The following is a 22,917-nucleotide window of genomic DNA, read 5'->3' as shown; positions in this document are numbered from 1 at the left end:
TAGTGAATTATTTCCATTATGGAGTATTCAGACAATTCAAATATAATGTTACAACTAAGAGATATCACTGTTAATATTTTGTCATGCTTACTAATAATCACACATGTTAAAACTGAATCATGAATCTAATTATTGTTTTTAAGTTTATATATTTTGAGAGAGAGAGAGAGAGAAAGAGAGAGAGAATGAGCAGGGGAGGGGCCAAGAGAGAGGGGTGGGGAGAGAGAATCCCAAGCTGGCTCTGTGCTGACAGCGGGGCTTGAATCCACACACTGTGAGATCGTGGCCTCAGTGGTAACCAACAGTCAGATGCCTAACCAAATGAGCCATGCAAACGCCCCTGACTCTGATTATTTACGTTAAATTATAAGCAGGCTTTCTGTGTAGAATCATGCAGCTTATTCACTGCAGTAGCTTTGCGAGAATCACTGTTTACATAGATAACAATGTGAACATAATGTACTTGGGGTTGTGCAGTACCTTGGGCCTGATTAGAAGCAATTTTTTCTTCCAAAATGTAAGTTAATGGCTGCCATTATATTCTGTCTTTTGTGGAACATTCAAATTGGTCTTTCCTGTTTTGTTGAGTATTTTGTTTTTTTTTTTTCCCCCCAGTGCTTGCTTATCATAGATACTGATTTTCTGTGCAGAGACAACTATCTGCACGGTAAACAATTTTCCTTGTTTTACATTCATAGAAGGAACATCAAGGATGAGGAAGAGTTTCAAATCTTGCACCTTAGCACATGATGTTCACACCTTCATACAGATTGTTGGCGAGCCGTAGAGAGTTGTGACTTTTTCCATGCATTTCTCTTTTCTAAGTCACTCATAAGGGAAAAAGAAATGGTAAAAGCAGACAGATGTGTCCACTATTATATGTCAATCCCTATTTTCTTAATCATTTTTATACGGCAAATATTGTACACAATTCATTCATTGGTTAATCAGTAAAAATAGGGTAATGTAATCGAATATGCTATAGAGAAAAAATAAGCATGCATGTAATTTTAACTTTTATGTAAAATATAAACAGTGAATAGACTATGAAAATTTACCAAATTTATGCAATTTAGATACAGTTGTTTCTACTCATGAGGGAAAAAAAAACAAAAAACAAACAAACAAAAAAACTTGTGGGTGGTTAGCAAAACACAGCATTCCCTGCTGGTTGAGGGTGCTAACAGATGCTTGGATGAAATGTATACTTTAAGTTTAATTACCTAGATAATTGCCATAACTGTTTAGTTGCTTTTCCTATTTAGATCTGTCCCTACAGATAATGTGCAATTAATGAGAATTAGCACTGCCAAATTATTGGGAACATGAGTTATAAAAGTGGGACGCCGTATGGCCCAGATATACTGTGTATGCATTCAACCAGTAATTATCTCTCTGTAACAAACTCTGATAGAGACTACAGCATCGTTCCTTCAGGGCATTTCCAGGAGAGTAGGGCCTTTGAACTTAGGGACTGAGAGGAATATTTCTAGTGGAAGTGACCTGGGATGACTTCCTGCGAAAAGTGGGACTAAATCTACTTTTAAAAATTTTACCTAACAGTAAAATGTACTCTTTGGTGTATAGTGCTATGAGTTTTGATAAATTCATAGAGTCATACACCACCATCACATTCAAGGTACAGGACACTTCATCAGTGACAAAGACTGCCTTGTGCTGTCCCCTTATTTTCAACCCCACTACCCACTCCCACTCTCTGGCAACCACTGTCTCTAGTTTTTTCTTTTCCAGATCATTATATAAACGGAATCATACAGTATGTACAGCCTTTTAAATATGGCTTTTTTCATTCAGCTTCAAACATTCCAAATTCATGCATTTTGTTGCTTATATCAATGGAATGTTATTGATGACTACCGCAGTTCGTTTAACCACTCACCAGTTTGAGGACATATGGTCTGTTCACAGGTTTTGATATCTATCTATGAATAAAGCCAACATAAATATTTGCATGTAGGTTTTTATGTGAACATAAGTTTTCATTTCTCTTGGATAAATATCTAGCAGTGAAATCGCTGGGTCATACTGTAAGTGTATGTTTAACTTTATATGAAACTGCCAGACTGGTTTCCAAAGTGACTGTACATTTTGCAATCCTGTCAACACTTAGCAGAGTTCCTTTGCTCTCCTGCATCATCAAGTTTTTTTGTTGTTTGGTTTTTATTTTCTCATTACTAATTTGTGTTTTTAATTTTGATTTCTCAAATGACACATGATGTTGATGGCCTCTGCCATTTAATTGAGGGTATAAAGATTAGTTAGTTTAATGTGATTATTAATATGGTTGAGTTAAAATCTTATTATTATCATCTTATTATTTTCTTTTCTATTTGTCCCATCTGTTCTTTGTTCCCAGTTTTGTCGTTGTCTGCCTTCTCTTGGATGAATTGAGTAGTTTTAGGATTATGTTTTATTTCCTTTCTGGGTTTATTATTATTGTTATTAACTCTATCATTATTTTGGTGGTTTCTTTGGGGTTCATATTATAATGCTTAATTTATCAGAGTCTACCTCCAAGTGAATTTTATCACTTCACATTTAACATGAGAACCTGAGAGTAGTATAATTCCATTTCTCCCATCCTGGCTTTTGTGCTGTTGTTGGCAGACATATTGCTTGGATATCTGCTAAAAATTCCATAATACAGTATATCATTTTTGTTTAAAGGGTCAATCTATTAAGGAGATATCAATAATTAGGAAAAGTCTTATGTATTTATATATTCACATAGTTACCATTTCTGATATGCTTCTGTTATGCAGATGCATATTTTTATCTGGTGTAATTTACCTTTGGACTAAAAGAGTTCCTTTAAGGTTTATTGTTGGTTTGGTTTGGTTTGGTAGTCTGGGTTTGCTGGTGTGAATTCTTTCAACTTTTATGTGTCTGAAAAATTCTTTGTGATGCCTTGATTTTGAAAAGTAGTTTCTCTGGGTATAGACTTCTAGTTTGACAGGTTTTTTTTTTTTTTTTTTTATTTCAGTTAGTTAAAGATGTTGCTGGACTGTGTTCTACTATGCATTGATCCTAATGACAAATCTATTGCTATCCTTCCTTTGTTCTTGTAAATATAATGTCTTCCCCACCCCCACCCCCCCTGACTGGCTGGTTTTATTATCGCCTTACCATTGATTTTAAGCAGTTTAATTATGACGTGACTTACTTGTAATTTTCTTCATACCTCTTGTGTTTGGTATTTGTTAACCTTTTTTGGACCCATAGTTTTATTGATTTCATCAAATTTCATCTAAAATCATAACTAGTTTTTAAAATACAATTTTTCCATGTCCCCCTCTCTCCTGTGCCTTTGGGGACACTAATTTCAAGTTCATTAGGCTGCTTGAAGTTATCCCACAGCTCACTGATACTCTGTTAATTTTTATATTTAATTTTCTCTATGTATTTTATTTTGAATACTTTTGTTGTTATGTCTTTGAGTTCCTATTCTTTTATTCAGCAATGTTTAATCTGATATTAATCCCATCCAGGGTATTTTTGATCCCAGACATTGTAGTTTTCACCTCTGCAAGTTTGACTAGCATCTTTTTGTATCTCTCATGCCTCTATTTACTATTTGAACATATGAAATAAAGTTATAATAACTCCTTTAATGTCCCCTGCTGATTCTCACATCTGTGCTTTGTTCTGGGTTGGTTCCAATTGGTGACCCTCATATGGGTTCATTTTCCTGCTTCGTTGCATGTTTGGTAATTCTTGATTAGATGATAGATGTTTGTGTATTTTATTATGTTGGGTGCTCTATATTTTTATATTTCTATAAATATTCTTCAGGTTTATTCTGAAGATGCACTTAAGCTCTTATAAACAGGTTGATTTTTTTTCGGGTCCTGTTTTCAAGATTTATTAGGCAGTCCTGGAGTAGTTTAGGGTTAATTACTCCCACTACTGAGGCAAGAACCTCCATATGCCTTCCCCAGTGACCTGTGAAATACTGGCTTTTCCCATCTGGCAGGTGGGAACAGGCACCTGAATTAATGCTGAGAACCTTAAGTAACTTTTAAAAACAGTATGATAAGCTTGGATGTAGTGATTTATTGTACAAAGGCCCTAGGGAGCTTTTTAAAATAAGGAAGTACGTGTATTTTTTGTAATTTGGAATAATACATGGATTTAAGTTTTTAAAAAATGAACTATGTTTGAATTTTAGAGTTTTCTATTACTAGATTTCTTCTGTTATTTTATATAATCAAAGTAATGTATTTATTTCACTAATCTGTGGTAAGTAAAGCATTTGAAATGCAATATTTAGTGTTCTTTTTAAAACTAAACAAGTAAACATATAATAATCTCCCCATGGTAGTTCAATATATAACACAAGTTTTCTTCTAAATTATAGTTTTTAAAAAATTTTATAGGTTGGGGAGTAGGAACTAATAACATAGAATAAATGATGTCAAAATTAGAGTCCTGGCAGAGGAAGTAGACAGGCTTTTCACAATGTAAAAACAAAGAAAATTAATTTTTCTCATACATTTTGATGAAAATTAACTTTTGGTAGGTATTATAAACCTGCCGCAGCTGACTTGTAATGCTTGCAAAGATTTGTAAAATGTAGAATATTTAATTCAAAAATATGCATTTATTATATTACTGATTGAACATACTGTGATATTTTATTGTAGAAAACAAGTAAAACCACACTTGTCTTTATATTATAAATATGTGAATAGAATAATTACTTAATGGTTGAGGTAATTTGCCTATTAATAAGTCTAATGACACACTTGTTCTACTATGACAACTTAGAAATGAGGTAGATCAGGGAGGTCCAGAACAGTGAAGGCACATTCAATGGATAAGCGGTATAGCGGCATAGGTAAAGAATTGGCACAAGTATATATACATTTGTTTGGAGAAGTGGTAAAGTCATTCCTACACCTATTTCTTAATAATGAAGGAAGGTTGATGATCTCTGATAATGTGACAAAAAACTACTTTTGCTAACACCTAAAATTCTTATGATTGAAGTATTATCATTTTATATTCACTGTTATAGCATTAAAATTAAAATTCCAAGGTGCCTTTATTAATTCAAATAGAAGATACTCTAGTATTCTGTTTCAGTTTTCATAATTAAAAATGAATATGTCTATATTTTATTATTTTAATCAAATTTGCAGGCATAGAAAATTGATTTATCTAAAAATGAATAACTTGACTAAAAATGCTGTTGAATATTTTAAAAACTTGTTCAGTGGTGTCTCAAGCAAGCTAGAAGGAGATTGGGAGCAATGTATATCTTGAATTAGAGCAATGCATCTTTTCTTTAGCTCCTTTCCTAAACTTTAACCTATCTTTTCTTATCCTCCTTGATTACCTGTTTTGAAAGTTTTTAAGACATTAATGGGAGATAAAAACTAGACAAGATGCTCGATTCACCACAGTGATTTGACTTTTCAGAAATATTCAAATGCTAAATACACAATCTCTCCAAGACACAGAATTCTTTAGTCATTATTACTTCCATTTTAGCAGGTGGAAAAAAGGAATGATTACATTATTTTGACAGAATTTGTCTATGCAGTTAAGCTCCATTCTTTCATGGTGGCTCTCCCAGTAGAAAAAGTGGCCCAGCCACTAAGAGTTGAGTTCAGGCTTCAGCTATTTCAGTATCCAAAAATATTTCCCATATAAAGTTAGTATCCCAAAGAGGCATCAAGGAGAGAAGAATTTTAAACACAGTTTTTTTCTTTCTCGTAAATATTGTGTCTACTTCATCCCTGTGTAGCCAAGTGAGATGGAATGGAAAGAATGCTATAGGTTTGTCCCTGCATTTGGAAAACTAATTAATTACAGGCATTGAATATTCTAATGTTTATGAGAAAAAAATAAACTTTGCTGCTTTTTATTAATAATTAATTCTCTCTCTCCCTTGCTTTTTCACAGACCACCACTTTGCATATATAATTTTGTTCTTAAAGGAAATGAGGAATTATTTCTCAATCCAAGCACATGCACATCAGGATTTGGTTTGTGATTAAAGAACTTGTAAATGGGGACAATGTAATCAGCATTTCTTTATGAAGGCATTGTTCAATCTGGGATTCACATATTTCTACTTCCTGAATAAATTTTAAAAATAAAAAATATAGAAAAATGTTAAAATGCATATAGTAAAGCATTCTGAATATATTCTAAAAGCTATTTATCTCTGTTTACCTCAATCAAATGTTTATCATTAAATGTTTCCCTTAATTACTTAATAGATAATATATCTTTAGAAAAAAGAGAAGCCTATTGTTTCAATACACTGTCTAAACTATCATTTTCTACTTGTCAAACTGCAGTCATAAAAGAAGTATTTTTAATTGTAAATTTGTCACTTGGAGAAGTCACTTGGATTAATGTAAATTTGGTAAACATAAATACACCTTGTGTTTAGTGATCTATTTGGCATTTAGAGATATATTTGATTTATTTGGCACTGTAAATAAATTTATTTCTGTGGAGCACAGTAATATATGGGTCTGTAATGTTTAAGGTCAGACTTTGGGTCCACCTACTGATGGTGTGAACTTGAGTAGCTAAACTTCATCATGTTTCAGTCACCTAAGAATTTTTGTGAAGATTGAGTCAATATTTTGACTGGTGTCTTTTCAAATTAGTATAATAATAATAAGAAATACATAATGAAAATAATAATAAAAATACTGATAGTTAACACTTACATACATCCCTGTATTGCTACACAGTTTAATAACACATATATCAATTCATTTAATCCTTACAAAAACCCTATGAGATTAACCTCGTTATTTCTGCTGATAAAGACATTGAGGGATTCCTGGGCCTCCACTCTCTCACTTATGTCTGAATACTCCCAAGGTTTGTTTCATGTGTGTTTATAAACCAATATGTCAACTACAGTCACAGTCCGTGTGTTTTGACTTCCTGCTATATTAGTTTGCTACAGCTTCCACAGCAAAATACCACAGAATGGGTGACTTAAACAACATAAATTTATTTTCTCACAGGCATGGAGGCTGGAAGTCTAAGATCCAGGTGTCAGTAGGCTTCATTTATTCTGAGGCCTCTCTCCTTGACATGCAGATGGCTGTCTTCTTGCTGTTTCCCCACATGGTCTTTGTTCTGTGCATGATGTCTCTTCCATGTGTCTGAATTTCCTCTTATGAAGACACCAGTCCAGTTGGATGAGGGTCTACCCTAAAGGACTTATTTAAATTTAATCACTTCTTTGCAGACCCCTAACTCCAAATATAGTCACAGTCTGAGGTGCTGAGGGTTAGGCTTTCAGCATATGAATTTGGCGGTGGTGGGGGTGGCAGTGGAAGGGAGTGGGGTCAGGAGGCACAGTTCAGTCCATAATACCTGCCCTGACTCATTAGCTCCACAATGATGACCTTTGCCTGATAAGCCATTTGAAGATTAATTGGGGTCATTTTTGTTGCCCATCTGGAAAACACTGATGTGTGAAGACTCTTGATGTACTAGATGAGTGTTCCAGGCAGAAACAAGTAGAAGTCTCCTCACTTTTTGTCCAGGGATTTAATCAGTGCAGCCTGTACCTCAGCTGATAGTCCTTTTTGAAAACAGCGCCTTCAGGTTTTGCCTCAGCCTTCACCACACAGGCCTCTGACTCAAGTCTGCAGAGACACCTGTTTGCTCCTTTCTGTCTCTGAGGTGTCTGCTCACAGTCTTAAACAAAACTACAAACCCTAATGTAATTGCTAATCCTCTCTAATTAATTTGCCAGATATTCCCAGCAACTTTTGGATCTGTTTGTGATGGGAATGACATTTAAAATTAAATGTCAATAAATGCACTTCAGATAAATTATGAGGACCAGAAATTCTGTTCCAGTATTCCAGTTGCTTAGGGTTTCTGGATAATAGAGAAACTGATAGCATTTTCATGGCTCCTGTAACCTTTATAATAAAACACTTTGCCACAGGTGATAGACTCTCCCAAGGATAACTTGGAGACACAAGCTTATAAAATGTTTATAGGTTTCCATATTATAATATCTTCCAGGATTCTAATTATTCCCATTTTTTAAAAGATAAAAACAGAGAAGGGAAGAAGGCTGTGACTCCTCTGACCTCAAGTTCATAGTCCTTAAGCAACATTTTTTATCCTACTTTTTTTTTTTAAATTTGTGGAAATCATAGATCAAAAATAAAAGGGGAAAAATGTGCTTTTTGGAGGATTACGGTGAAGCACAGGTATTCTATAGCAATAATCAGGGACAACAAAAGGAACAAATAAGAATTATGCACAAAATATGTTACACCACGATGCTTTGAAGGCATGCTGTTCTGGAACAGATAGAAAAGGAAACAGAGATGAGATGTTTAATTTCTATCTTTCATGATGCTTACTTGGCATGAATCACAGAATCAGACTCAACCCTGTCTTTCAAAGTCCTTTCAACAATGCAGTTTGGTTATTTTTAGGTTAGTTTTAGGATTTATCTAATTAAATAATATATTACAATTTTATTGATGTGTCTTCTTGTGTTTCCATGGAATAATAAATTTTATATTTAAAAAAATCACCAGCAAAGCAACAAATCATACCTTTGTTCCAATAATGGTTGACTGAAATGAGGAGTAAATATAATCCTCGGCAAACTGTATTTTGTTTTAATAAACTACACATTAAAAAAACCAAATTGCATCATTTGCATCGGCTGTAATACCATTCTAATGTATTGGATAATTGTTTAATTTGTGTGTGTGTATGTGTGTGTGTGTGTAGTCAATATAGATAAGGCAAAATTATGTAAGAATACTTAGAAATAGTTTTATTCATAAAGGTGTTGTGAGTCATAAAATTTATGGCCTATGTATTAGTCCTGTTTTTTGCATTATTATAATAATAATAACAAATACATAATGAATACTTACTATGGGACAGTCTGTGATTGATTGATCGATTGATTGATTTTTAGTAATTTCTACACCCAACATGGAGCTTGAGCTCATGCCCTTGATATCAAGAGTCTCATGCTCAGGGCACCTGGGTGGCTCAATTGGTTAAGCGTCCAAATCTTGATTTTGGCTCAGGTCATGATCTCATAGTTTGTGAGTTTAAGCCCTGTGTTGGGCTCTGTGCTGATGGTGCAGAGCCTGCTTGGAATTCTCTTTCTCCCTATCAAAATAAATAAATAAACTTAAAATAAAAGAGTCTCCTGCTCTACCAAATGAGCCACCTAGGTGCCCCACCAGTCTGTGATTTTAGGAAGTCCTTGACTTGCACTGTTTCATTTAATATTGAAAACTACCATATACATTAGGTAGTTTTATTACCTTCAGTGACTAAGGGGAATAAAAGAGTAAAAAAAAAAAAAAAAAAAAAACCCTTTGAACAATTGGCAATACTTGAAAGATATGTTTGTTGTATTTTGTTGTCTACCGAGTATGTAATAAGCATTATGTGAATGTTTGTGGATGAATAAATGGATAGATGTGTGAACAGGAGCTCAAATCCTCTGGAAAAGACGCATAGGACAAAAAGAAGAGCCTGACTCAGAAATTGTGATGGGGCTGGTGAGTGCCTGCCAACTGCCAAGGGGCTTGCTGGTTGTAACCATTCCAACAAATCACCAGGCACATGTACTGGTTTTCTGGCATGTGCTTTTAGGATCTTAGTATGAAGACATTGTTAAAAGTTACCAAATACCTGACTCCTTCCCCAAGACAATACAATCTGCTTCTCTGGGTGGCATAAACAACACTTTCAGAGAATATCAGTGGATGACTTTGGGATAATGAAATGTAGGACTTCAAAGCACAGAAAACATTTTCATTCATAATTTCTTTTTTCCCGTGAACATGTGGTACATGAAAAAAGAAGGAAATATGGGAGGTGAACAGCTGGTTATGCAGATGGTGTTGAATTGAATTTGGATTTCTGTATCACGACTTAAGTTTCTGGAATGCTAGGCTCTTGGCTAAGGGTAGAATTATTTCTCACAGGGACATGGAAGAATGTGTTTGCATGTAGGCTAGCAGTCATGATTAAAGTGTTTTAAATGGAACATAATATTGTAAAAGCGTATGAAGATTCAAAGCAACTTATCATTCACCCAGATTCTCTAGGACTCAGTTGAATAGTCTTCCAGCTTTCTTGTTTGATCCCCATAGCACCTTCCAGTTCCTAACTCAGATTTGTCTTCATAACTTCCTTCTCACTTGGGCCTTTTATTGGCCTTTTCCATGGTCAGCTTGTTGCATATCTCCCCAAATGACTCCTTCCTTTGCTTTTGCCTCCTCCTGTGTTTCCCAGAGATGCTATTTCATGTCTCTGTTACAGCCTGGGATGTTAACTCTTTGCTTACTTGTCTATATCCGTCACAAAGATGTGATTTTCCTGAGTAGGAAATTTTTGTATTATACATCTTTGTATTTTCAGGGTTTAGATGACTAACTCACCTGTTTCAAGGGTTCCATGAATATTTGTTGAATGATAAATGCAAAATTAAATGAAGCAGTAAATATTTTTTAGCTTAGTTGGGAAGAGTGGGCAGTGACCATTGACTGCAAGCTATTTAGAAGAACAAAATGTTACAAGTGGTTCTGGCTAGAGATCACAGAGCTCTCCTGTACAGCAAATTTGAGATTATCTATGCCTTAAGCTCTTTTCTAATGTAGTAAATGTAGTAAAACCAGATTTTAACATTAGATGATGTTAGTCAAAACAGAGTATTTAAGAATAATTTTTGTGTTTAGAGCTGAATTTTAAAAATTCTTTCACACGTATCACTGAAGTATTAAAACATTAACACTCTAAACACATAGAAGAATGATAAAAATTCAGGCCTATTAAAAATAACTACCTGGGAAAAGGAAAAAAAAACACACACACACAACAAAGTGTGCGAAAGGTATAGATTCTGAAACCACCGGACCTTTTTCAGTTGTACTTGTCATAAGTTATCAAAGAGTTTTTTTTATTTTCCAATACTTGTTAATTTTGTTACTCTTTAACAATTGATAGGAGACATGTTTAATTGGGAAAATGTCTATGGAGAACGTTTCCAAGATAAGGGTTGTCAAAGTAAATGAAGAATGAATAACTTGGAAAATGGGCTTACTGTTAGCAGAGCACTTTTTTTAAGTTAGGGGGGTATGGGATGAGAGAGAGAGAGAGAGAAGGAGAATTAGAATTTATCAGTATTACATCTTATTTTAATGATTAAATGGAATGTATTTTCAGAACCACATGGCCTAGGACACCCCCCGAAAAACTTTCATTGTGAAACACAAGATATAGTTTCTATGAAATAATGAATTACTGATGATACGGACTATCTTATTTCAATCATATTGTCCTAAAATCTGTACAAAAAAGTAACACTTGACCAATATTTATAGATTTGAATATAGGCACAATTTTAATATAAAGAAAAATGTGGAAAGCACCTCAGGGTTATGATGATGGCAAGCAGTAGTGCCAGATTCACCCTTACCTCCTTTTCATTTGAACAAGTCAAGGAAATACACAGAATCTAGGATTGAAAATATCTGCAGCATAGGGAAATTAAATATAATATTCCAAATTTCAGCAGGAAGTTATAATAATCACACACAAATGGGACATTCAGGCAGATAATTGAGCTGATCCCCATTATGCCCCCATTGGGCAGGTAGAGAGGTGACCCATTGCACTGTGATTCCATTTCACTTTCCAACTAGAGGTGTATGGACATTTACCTACTGGAAATCCGTAACTTTCTGAGAGCAAGAAAATTTCCACTCTTCAGATTCTCTTCCATTATTTGACTTTTTAGTCATCAGTATCCCACAAAACCAGGAAAATTATATGATTGGAAATTAATATAGACAGGCTATGTGGCTTTCCACCTGTGGTAGATTGTTTCTGTAATATTGCCTAGTTTGTTCAAATCTCCTAGTAGTCATTCCCATATGTAATACCCTCAAACCCTAAATCTGGGCTTGAACATGTGTCTTACTTTGCCCACTGGGACAATAGTAAATGTAACCCAACCTGAGACCTGACAAATACTTCCTGCCCTTGGATCCCAGGGACATCATGTTAAAATGCTCAAGCTAAGCTGCTGGAAGGATGAGACACTGAATGGAGGAGAAATGATACACCTCAGCCAACAACTGCCACTCAACAGATTGACCACAAGCAGAAAGATTGGTAGAATTGGCCCAGACTTGAAGAAATGCAATAGACCAAGGCACTGTGTTGGGATGGTTTGTTATGTAGCAAAAGTTAAGCAATATACTTTCTGAAACATGGAGTAGGTATACCATGGATGGTAACAAGAAAAACTATGTGGTGCTTCTAGAAGGATGTGTTACAGAATGTGCAAATTAGATACGTTTACATAAACATTCACTCATTTATTCATTCATCCAAACATACACCGAATGTTTATTATGTGCCTGACATTTTATTGGAAACACAGCTATGAGCAAAGTGAGCAGGTTCTTGAACTTAGAAAGCTTAGTTTTTAGTGGGTAAGACAAAGACTAAATAAATTAACAAAAATATGATTTCAGAGAGTGATAAGGCAGTAAGAAAAAATAACAGTGAAAAGAGATAGTGATACTAGAGGGACTGAGTTAGTTGAAATGGTCAGGGCAAGCCTCCCTGGAAGAGACCTGGGGGATAAGGCAGAACCACCCATGTAAGGATCTAGGGAACAGCATTTGCAGCAAAGGTATAGCAAGTATAATGACCCAAGGAAGGAAAGTGTGTTGGAGAAACAGGAAGAAGGCCAGTGGAGCTGGGAGTCTAGAAATCCAGAGGCATGATTGCAGGAGTTGAGGATGATGACATTGGCAGATGCCAGATTTTAAACATCTTCTTGGTCATGGTAATAGTTTGCATTATATTCTAAATATAATATGAAACCATTAATAATATAATTCACACATGAGAATAACAATGGCTGTGTTTCATTACTGGAAGGGCACCTTAGGTAGGCAGGTAAGTTTGGAAGCAGAGAAACCACTAAGAAGGCTGTGTGATCGTGGTGGCTTGGTCTATGATGTTTTTGTTGCTGTTGTGTGTTTGTTTTGTTGGATGTAGTGGTTAAGCTCAAGTATTCTGAAGGTAGAACTAGGTCATGCCACTTATTAGATATGGAAGTTGAGGGAAGGAAAGCTCCAGCATGACCTCATCTTAACTAATTACATCTGCAAAAACCCAATTTTCAAATAATGTCACATTCTTAGGGTTTGAATGGATGTGGACTTGGGGAGATACTCTTCAACCCAGTACAAAACCTAAAACTCATCTCAAAAAAAGGGAGGACAAAATAAAACTTTATTAAACTACAAATAAAAGGAAAGTTTTCATTTTAATTAATAATACAACAGTCAAGCTACTCTTGTTGAAATCATAGTCAAGGTAAGGTAACCTGTTAACACTATTAGTAGTATTTTTATCTGGAAGTTTTGCCCAATTAAAATGTGAACTGGAAACATGCATATATAAAACACGTATAAATTTGATAGACAACAAAGAAGATATATGATGTGTAGCTTATATAGGTATTTTATGTAATACACTCTAGTAACATATTGTATTATGTATTACTACCAACTACAAGCACCACTAACTCTGAGTACTCATTTCTAAAGTTATTTGTTGATGGTAATACTGCCTCACAACAAAACACAATAAAATCAGCTACCCTTGTAACAAATAAAATGCTGGAGAGTGGTAGGATGTAAAAGAATATAGAGACATTAACAACTACTTTATATTACTAAGTTTGAAAGCACTGAAACTACAACTGTAAAAGAGATATAATTCACATTGACAATAGAGTATACCTATGTTATTTGTATGAAACATTGATTTTTTTTATGTTTATATCAGTGGCAGAAAAATGGACAAACAAAAAGAAGTAGAACTCAAAAATCATAAAATCCTATCCCTATTAGCATTTCCTCTTAGTTTCTCTTTTTCTCTCCCCACATCACACATGTATATATGTATAAAAATACACGTTAAATTTTTCAGATCATATTTGTCAATAACTTAGAAGGGTCTGAGACGTTACCCTACTTGCAAGCTAACAAGTTTTCTTGCCACAGTTTTATGGATGTTCACTAAAGACATAGGACTTCTGGCTCAGAGGTGGCAGGGCGGGGGGGTGGGGAACAACAAACTATTGCTCATAGCAACAGCATAGCGGGAGTACACAGCTCTCACAGGACAACACAAAGGGGCCAAGTAATGCCTGTACGTGGTACCGCAGGAGGACAGCCACAAGCTTAGGGAACCTACATCTTCTATTATGGCATCTTATGTGCCAGAACTTTTCCCCAAAGAGAGAGACATTTTCTATATTACACTGGACAGTAAGCAAGCCTTTCCTTTGCTCCAAAAGGAGACACTAATCTATAATCCTGTTTCCTATACAAATGTTCTTGAATAGATATTCAAAAAAGGCAGCCAGTGCTTATAAATTGGGCAGAAATGAGATACCCACGAACACCTCCCAAATCCAGTTTTTTTTAATCCAGTTTTTCTTAACCAGTTATTTTTCTACATAATAATGCACCACCAGTATGCTATCATATTCTAAAATGGTATTAAGAAATACTCCAATTTCTGAGTCTAGAAGGATACTATGAATTTAATTTTATTTAGTACTAGTTTAAATAGGAATGATTGAAATAACTAAGAGGTATTAACTTTATATTATAAAGAAAAAATGATAGTAATATTGTGAAGTGGCATGCAAAAATAATGCCAGTCATTATTCCTAGTTGTCATAATGAGTGTAGAGTTTATTTTATGTTATAAAATCGTTAGACTGCAAAGAAAAAGATTAGAATAAATGAATTAAATGGTTCATTTTCAAATGTAGGTGGGTAAAATGGAATTGGCTTTTGAGAAGAAATATCTCAACAGAAATGCCCATGAAGTATCATCCCTTAATGGTAAGAACTGTCTGGACATCAGAATATCTAAATTAGACAGAAGAACTCTGTAGAACTCCAGGATGAACCAACTGCTATGGTATTAGGAACAAAAGTAGACTCAACCTGGAATACCTACATTCAAGGATACCAAGCAAGAGGTAAGGAATCTGGTCCATGAATGTCCCTATATCTGAGCCAAAAGAGCCTGAGAATGGGACTCTTTTTGAAGCATTTTCTCAAGATTATAAATACTCTGCCCACTTTCTGTACATTTTACCAGATTGAGTGTATCTATTTATAACTGTGCAATGAGCATACAAACTATGTGTTCAGGCATAAAACGTTGTGATGAATAAATTTATAAGAGAAAATATGCTGTGCCTCTGTTACTGTCACTAGTTCCTCCCTGAAATCCCATTTTACAAAATAAGCTACAGAAGGTTAGTGGTCGTCCTTCAGGACTTCATGTCTTAAACCCTTCTGAGTGCATTTTCACAGACCTGGAATGCCTAGGATTCTGACTCTGTGGGAGAGGACTCCTACAACGGGTCTGTGGTGACTGAGAGTGGTTTCAGGTCCAAGCCCAGAAGCTAGGCTTCCCGAGTTCAAATCTTGAATCTGCCACACACCATCTGTGTGGTCTTCATCTGACTACTTAAGCTCTCTGCCTCAGTTTCTTCAGCTGAGAAACGGTGATAATAATCATGCTTTCTTCACAGGGGTGGTGTGAGGATGAAGAAATTATAATGCCTAGCACATAACAGAATAATACACTATTACCTGGATGTGGGGTAACCACTCCCTTTACATGTAGTAGAGGCAAGAAGCAAGGTATTGTTCATTGGTCATTGGTGTCAGCTACTTTAGCAGTTACAGAGCAGCCATGCTGTGTGGACAATATATGTCAGGGCAAGGTTGTGCTATGAGGTCATTAGAAGCTGGTCATCTGGCTTGATTGTAATCCACATGGTCTCAATTCAGACACTGCCTGAAACATTTTCTTTTATTAAAACTTTATTTTTTTTTTTTTTTTAGAGCAGTTTAAGCTTCAAAGCAAGAGTGAGGAGAAGGTACAAAGATTTTTTTGTATACCTCTTGTAGGGTTGCTGACAATACTGACCATATTTGGCCTTCTGTCTTTTTTACATACTTGCAATGACCTTCCTTGGGGCTACATGTTCCAGGCCCCTTGAAGGTTATTGTATATCCTGACCTCAGTGCAGGAAGGCTTGTTCTGATCTTCCCTAAAGTTGGTCAGATAACTATTAGAGATAACATAGTTCTTTCCCCTCCCTCTCCTCTAGCACACAGATGGCATCACTTTAGATAACCAGTATCCTCTCCTTCTATACAATCAGATTAAGATCCAGATTTGGGGGAGAATAGCTGCATAGCATCTGGATCATCTGCCTGCCTTATCGCCAGTCAGTAAGTTACCTTGAATAAAATTGTGTAAACTGCAGGAGGGACTTGCTTTGTTTTTTGGTCTCAAAGTGCCTTCCTAATGTGGAGCATACTTCCCCTCCTCCACCTTCTAACACCTCTGCTCACACACTTGCAGAGCCTCCCTCCTTATCAACATCCCCCACCAAAGTGATACATTTGTTACAGTTGATGAATCTCATTGATCCCTCATAATCACACAAAGTCCACTGTTGACATTATGGTTTACATAGTTTACATTATTGGTGCTGTACATTCTATGGGCTTGGACAAATGTATCGTGACATATATCGATCACTATGATATCAGTCAAGGTATTTTCATGACCTTAAAAATTCTCTGTGCTCTATTTATTTATCCTTTGTTTTTCCCCAATCCATGGCAACCACTTGTCTTTTTATTGTTTCTATAGTTTTGGTTTTTACTGTTTCCATAGTTTTTTGTTTGTTTGTTTTTTTGAAGGGAATCATACAGTATATAGCCTTTTCAGATTGGATTCTTTCAGTTAAAAATATTCATTTGAGATTCCTCCATGTCTTTTCATGGGTTGGTAACTCATTTCTTTTTAGCACTGAATAATATCCCATTTATCTAGATATATTACAGTTTATTTATCCATTCACTGACTGAAGGACATCTTCCTTAAAGTTTTATCAATTATGCATAAAGATGTTATAAACACTAATGTGTAGGTTTTTGTGTAGACATAAGTTTTCCATTCCTTTGGGTAAATGCTAAGTGCTACAATTGCTAGACTGTATGATAAGAGTATGTTTGGTTTTATAAGAAATTGCTAAACTGTCTTCCAAAATGGCTATACCATTTTGTACTGCCACTAGCAATGAATGAGAGTTCTGTTCTTACATATTCTCACCAGCATTTGGTGTTGTCGGTGTTGTGGATTTTGGCCATTTTAATAGATATGTAGTGGAATCTCACTGTTGTTTTAATTTTTACTTCCCTGATGCCACTTGATGTTGAGCATATTTTCACATGCTTATTTGCTATCCATATATCTTCTTTGTGAGGTGTGTATTAAGGTCTTTTTTACATTTTTCAGTTGGGTTGTTCATTTTCTTATTGTTGGGTTTTAAGACTTTTTTGTATATTTTGGATAAGTCCAGATGTGTCTTTTATAAATATTTTCCCCCAGTCTGTAGCTTGGTCTTCTCACTCTCTTGGCATTGTCTTTCAGAGGGCAGAAGTTTTTAATTATAATGAAGTCTAGCTTATCAATTATTATATTCATGGATCCTGCCTTTAATGTTGTATCTAAAAAGTCATGGTCATGCCAAAAGTTGTCTAAGTTTTTTTCCTATGTTATTTTCTAGGAGTCTAATAGCTTTTCATTTTACATTTAAATATATGATCCATTTTGAGTTGATTTTTCTGAAGGGTAAGATCATTGTCTAGATACATTTTTTTTTTTTTTTTTTGCCTGTGGATGTTCAATTGTTCCATTATTCAACCATTGTTGAAAAGACAATCTTTGCTTCACTGTATTACCTTTGTTACTTTATCCAAAATCAGCTGGCTGTATTTATGTGAGTCTATTTCTGCATTATCTATTCTGTTCCAGTGATCTATTTGTCAATTCTTCTGCCAATACCACCCTGTCTTGATTACTGTTGCTTTATAGTAAGTCTCAAAGTCAGGCAGCTTTGCTCCTCCAGCTTTGCTAATCTCCTACAATATTGTCATGGCTATTTCTTGAAATACTTTTTAGAGGGTGTATCCCTGAAGTCTTGCCTTTGAAGCTTTAAAATATTTTGAAAACACTTAAGTGTTTTTCATGCATCTCCTTGAAAAGAGTGTGGTTACTGTGTACTTAAACATCTCAATCAATCTCTTCAATAAGCCTTCCTCAACTATGACAGGTATTTGGAGTACAAAAATGGAAAAGCTTGAATTCTTAGACTCAAAGAATTTATATTGTAATGAGAAAGCTACTTGTTTGTATAAACATATGTTGTGATATACCACGTGATAACTGATGGAGGGAGCATAAGGCAAGCTGAGGGCCAAACACAAGCTAACAATATCCCCCTCCCACAAGTGGGAGATGGCTGATATTCTTCAGGCACTCCTGGATGAACAAAGGAAAGGACAGAAAACAAAGGATTAAACTGATAGAGTCTCCATCAGTTTACAGACATCTTAGTACATTACAAGAAAGAGGCAATCTTATCAAGAAAGAGGCAATCTTATCAATAGCCTAATCTCCAGGAACTCCTTACTGTTTTAATGATAATGCTTTTCTACAGGGAAACAACCTTAGTTTGACACTAGCTAGGCATCCAGTCATCTTTGAGTCTTCTTTAGCATATAGATCCCATTAAGAACCTTCCTCTTGATTTTGTCTCCCCAACTCCATAGCATATAACCAGTCATTCTTCACAACCCCAGTGCAGCTCTTTCTGCCCACTCGTCCTGTCCCAGTGCTGTAATAAAATTACCTTTTTGCACCACAGACGTCTTCAAGAATTCTTTCTTTGCTGTCACCTCCAAACCCCTGTCACTCCAAAACCCCATCAGTAGCTGCAGAAATAATGATTACTCCAAGAGGCGGCGTAGAGAAAGGCTGAGTATCAGTCTCAGCAGAGGAGGTTAGGGAAGGCTTAGTGGATAACAGAGATGATTAAATTGGTTCTTGAAGGAGCTGAGGTGATGGTGGCTGAGGAGGCAGTGGTGGCAGTGGTGGTGGTGGTGGCTCTGGAAGCCCTGCTCTGGGTCCTGGCTTCAGTCCCAGTCTCCCCATGGTGATGATCCCTGAGTGGCTGGTGCTCCTGGCCACGCTTCAGGCCACAGCCTTGGGCTACTTCATCGGCATTGATGTGCATGCAGAGGACTGCGGGTCGCCTCAGGCATCAACATGGGCCTCATCTTCCAGGTGGCCAAGGGTGGCTTCCTGGACATAGATGTGGAAATTACAGGGCCTGACAATAAAAGAGTTTATAAAGGAGACAGATTGATCAGTGGGAAATACATATTGGCTGCTCATATGGATGGAACATATTAAGTTTTGTTTTAGGGACAGAATGTCTACCATGACTCCAAAGAATGATGTTCACCACTGATATTGGGGAAGTCCCCAAAGGACAAGGCATGGAAAGAGAAGCTCATGAGAACAAGCTAGAAGAAATGATTGATGAGTTGGCAGTGACAATGACAAGCGTAAAGCACAAGCAGGAATGCATACAAGTTCGGAGAGAATACACAGAGTAATTAGTGGAAACACAAACAGCAGAGTGGCCCTTTGGTCCTTCTTTGAAGCTCTTGTTCTAGTTGCCACGACACTGGGACAGATCTACTACATGAAGAGAGTTTTGTGAAGTGTGGAAGATTGTTCAGAAAGCCTTTTTTTTGATGATCTCAAAATCATAATTCACTGTTTACCAAATATCTAGGTCATAATAATGTCATTAGTTTCTATAATTTTACTTTTGGAACTGTATATTCACAGCTTATGTTTCTTTGTGATTAATAGATATTGGGGCCGGAGCGCCTGTGTGGCTCAGTTGGTTAAGTGTCTAACTCTTGATTTTGGCTCAGGTCATGATCTCACATTTTGTGAGACTGAACCCCATATGGGGCTCTGTGCTGACAGTGTGGAGCCTGCTTGGGATTCTTTCTCTTCTTTTCTCTGGCTCTCCCCTGCTCTCTCAAAATAAATAAGCTAAAAAAGAGAAGGTATAGAGTGAAAACGCCTTTTTAGGAAAGTTGTAGTGAAGATCTGACAATCGATTGGCATAATTTCTTATTTGAATTCTGCCTGCATTATACAGGTCTGTCAGAACTCAAACCCTGTAAGTGAAAGATAGGCATATAGTCCCGATTATATCTTCCTTTTGTTTTCACGATAAAATGGGGTTTGTTTGGAATAGTACGTTACTGACAGTACTTTAACTAAAAGGACTGCATTCTTTGGATCCCTTACCCTGCAGCTCAAGTATTAAAGATTCATTCTGTTCAGTCCTTATGAGAAGCAACAGTCTGAATCTTGACATTTTGTACCCATCCTGTTGGCAGAGCTCTGACAGGAGTATGTTACTAGGTTGGTACTTTTATGCTTGTCTCTCTTGCTTTTTCTTTAAAGGTAAGTCTTAACCCAACTACACCCCCCACACACACCAAATTGGTATTTTGAACCTTAGGACTCAATCACTTCCAATTAAATTGATGACGCAACCAGCTAATAACCATTTTTCGGTTTCTGCCTAGCCTTGTAAGAAGTCTCTCCTAAAGCTAGTTCTCTCTATATTGCAACAAACAGTACCTCTTTCCTTGCTATGCAGGCACATCCACATTCTCTACTCTCAGCATGTAGGAAACACGCATTCATGAAATTGGGAAAATCTGGATTTCTGATGCCAAAGGGTTAAAGTCCCTTGAATTTAATTGCCATGATACACAGCCACTGTTTTATCAGTGGCCGTTTGGCCTTTGTTTAATTAGGGTACTGAATATCATTGTCAGTACTAGGATTTTGTTTTTGTTTCTCTTGGGCCTTTCTTTTTTGGCACATGTGGGCTTTGTCTTGTATAAAATGAAAAAAAAATTCTCTTGGTCTCTGATGACAGGCTTAAAATAAAAGAAACATTTGGTAGTGGTGAGGGGATGATCCAGAGTTATATTGTGACTGAGGTATATTAGTTACTTGTACTTTTTTTTTGGGGGGGGGGGTTCTTTATAAAGAGAAAACTAATGAGTTTTATATAATTGATTTGAATATGTTACAGGTTTTCTTGTTCAGGACAAACAGCTTTTCAGTCTTGGGTAATATTACTTACAACAGTTTAAGGTGACTATTTTACCTTAAGACAACTGTTGCAATGCCAGTGTGTGTGTGTGTGTGAAAGCACTTCAAAATTGAATTACAAGATGTAAGCTTGGGGGTGTCTGAGGGGCTCAGTTGGTTAAACATATGACTTCAGCTCAGGTCATGATCTCTTGGTTCAGGAGTTTGAGCCCCGCATTGGGCTCTGTGCTGACAGCTCAGAGCCTGGAGCCTGCTTCAGATTCTGTATCTCCCTCTCTCTCTGCCTTTCCCCTGCTTGTTCTCATTCTCTCTCTCTCTCTCTCTCTCTCTCTCTCTCTCTCTCTCTCAAATATTAAAAAAAGATGTAAACTTAAAATTCGTTGTTATCTAATCTGCCCCAGTTCAACAAATAATCAATTCTTTTTAAAAACAAACAAATAAAATTGGTTCTTGATGGATGGTTAGGGATTAGTACATGCAAAGAGAGAAATATAGAAGAGTATGGTACAGTTGTAGAATGAGAGGCAGGAAGGAAGAACAGACGTGATACAGGCAGGTGAGATTATATGAAGTTTTGTGTATCACAGAAAAGGATTTACTATAAATAGATCTACTTAAGATTCTGAGGTAAGAACAGGCCATGAACATACTTATATTTTCAAAAGGATGTATCTTTCATATCCTTTACTGAAAGAGTTGTTTCCTACCTTGGTGCTGGGGCCCTGGGCACACGGAGTAGGATAATAAAAGATGTTAGGTGAGGACGGCAAGCATCTCCAAGAAGATGGAGAAATTCAGCATAGCAATACTTTGCATTTTGTCACAACTTTCTGGCAGGAGAGAAAGAAAAGTTTATGTGTTGTATAGATGTAGCCTTCTAATATGACATCATTTTTTCATCCTTTTTCTAAATATGTTGAGACCCCCTTTGCAGCCCCATCAAAGTGAAAATCTAGCCGAAGTTCCGTAAGCGGGCTCAAATGGAGTGAGGGGCAAAATAAGAGAAACAATTGAGGATTACTGTAGATCATCCACTTAACAATTGCATGGGCTTTAGTTTAAAAATCTTAATAGATTTTCTCTTCCGGCAATAGCAGAGATGTGAGGAAAACAGCAGGATGAGTTGATGTACATAGTAGAGGTCAATCTGGCTGGTACCTGCTATTTGAGGGGCAGCTAGTAGAAGTGCTTTGCAAATCCATGCCTGCCAATCATATATATTCCAAGTGAGTTAGGTCCATCCTCGGTAGCTCTGAATTGCATCCTATCTCTGTCATTTGTTCTCCAGAATAAGGATTTTTTTGTTTGTTCCTTTTTTTTCTTTTTAAATAGACATCACGATAAAGGATCTTCAACGTTGTTTTTATTTTCTCCTTTTTCCTAGGAGAACTCGCTGACTGTCTACGGCCATACCACCCTGAACGCGCCCGATCTCGTCTGATCTCGGAAGCTAAGCAGGGTCGGGCCTGGTTAGTACTTGGATGGGAAAACTCGCTGACTTACAACTATATATATCTGCTTACATCCCCCTGTGGGCGAGGGGAAACAGGGTTAGAAATCTCCTCAATTTTCAAGTGAGTACAATTGAATATAAAAATTGAACATGTAAGTTATGCTGTGAATAAAAATAAATTATCTACTTATAATATTTATTAATCATACATATTATGTAAGGCATTTAGATTTCTTTGACATTTTTAGAAATTCTCACATTTCATGAAATAATTTAATCAAATGCATCACATGCATTTTTTTATATCAATGTCTTTTTATCAGTTAAGACCCCTTTAGCATATATAA

General features: G+C 36.1%; 1 protein-coding gene and 1 pseudogene across 9 annotated transcripts in view; both read left to right on the top strand.

Annotated features, from left to right (window-relative positions):
- LIPI (lipase I) overlaps window positions 1-6,496 on the top strand; it is a 72,143-nt gene extending 65,647 nt beyond the window's left edge. For all 9 annotated transcript variants that reach the window (XM_086675740.1, XM_086675744.1, XM_086675742.1 and 6 more), the window contains one exon: window positions 5,929-6,496. In XM_086675740.1, the coding sequence (XP_086531866.1) occupies window positions 5,929-6,019 (91 nt within the window). In that variant the 3' untranslated portion in view covers window positions 6,020-6,496. The remainder of the gene's footprint in view (window positions 1-5,928) is intronic.
- Window positions 6,497-19,114: 12,618 nt separating this feature from the next.
- On the top strand, window positions 19,115-19,690 carry LOC112849808 (transmembrane emp24 domain-containing protein 2 pseudogene; annotated as a pseudogene).
- The last annotated feature ends 3,227 nt before the right edge of the window (window positions 19,691-22,917 follow it).

The sequence above is a fragment of the Puma concolor genome, chromosome C2 (assembly GCF_028749965.1).
Source record: "Puma concolor isolate L17-30 chromosome C2, mPumCon1.1.hap2, whole genome shotgun sequence".
Classification (NCBI taxonomy): domain Eukaryota; kingdom Metazoa; phylum Chordata; class Mammalia; order Carnivora; family Felidae; genus Puma; species Puma concolor.
This window is presented reverse-complemented; position numbering and strand designations above follow the sequence as displayed.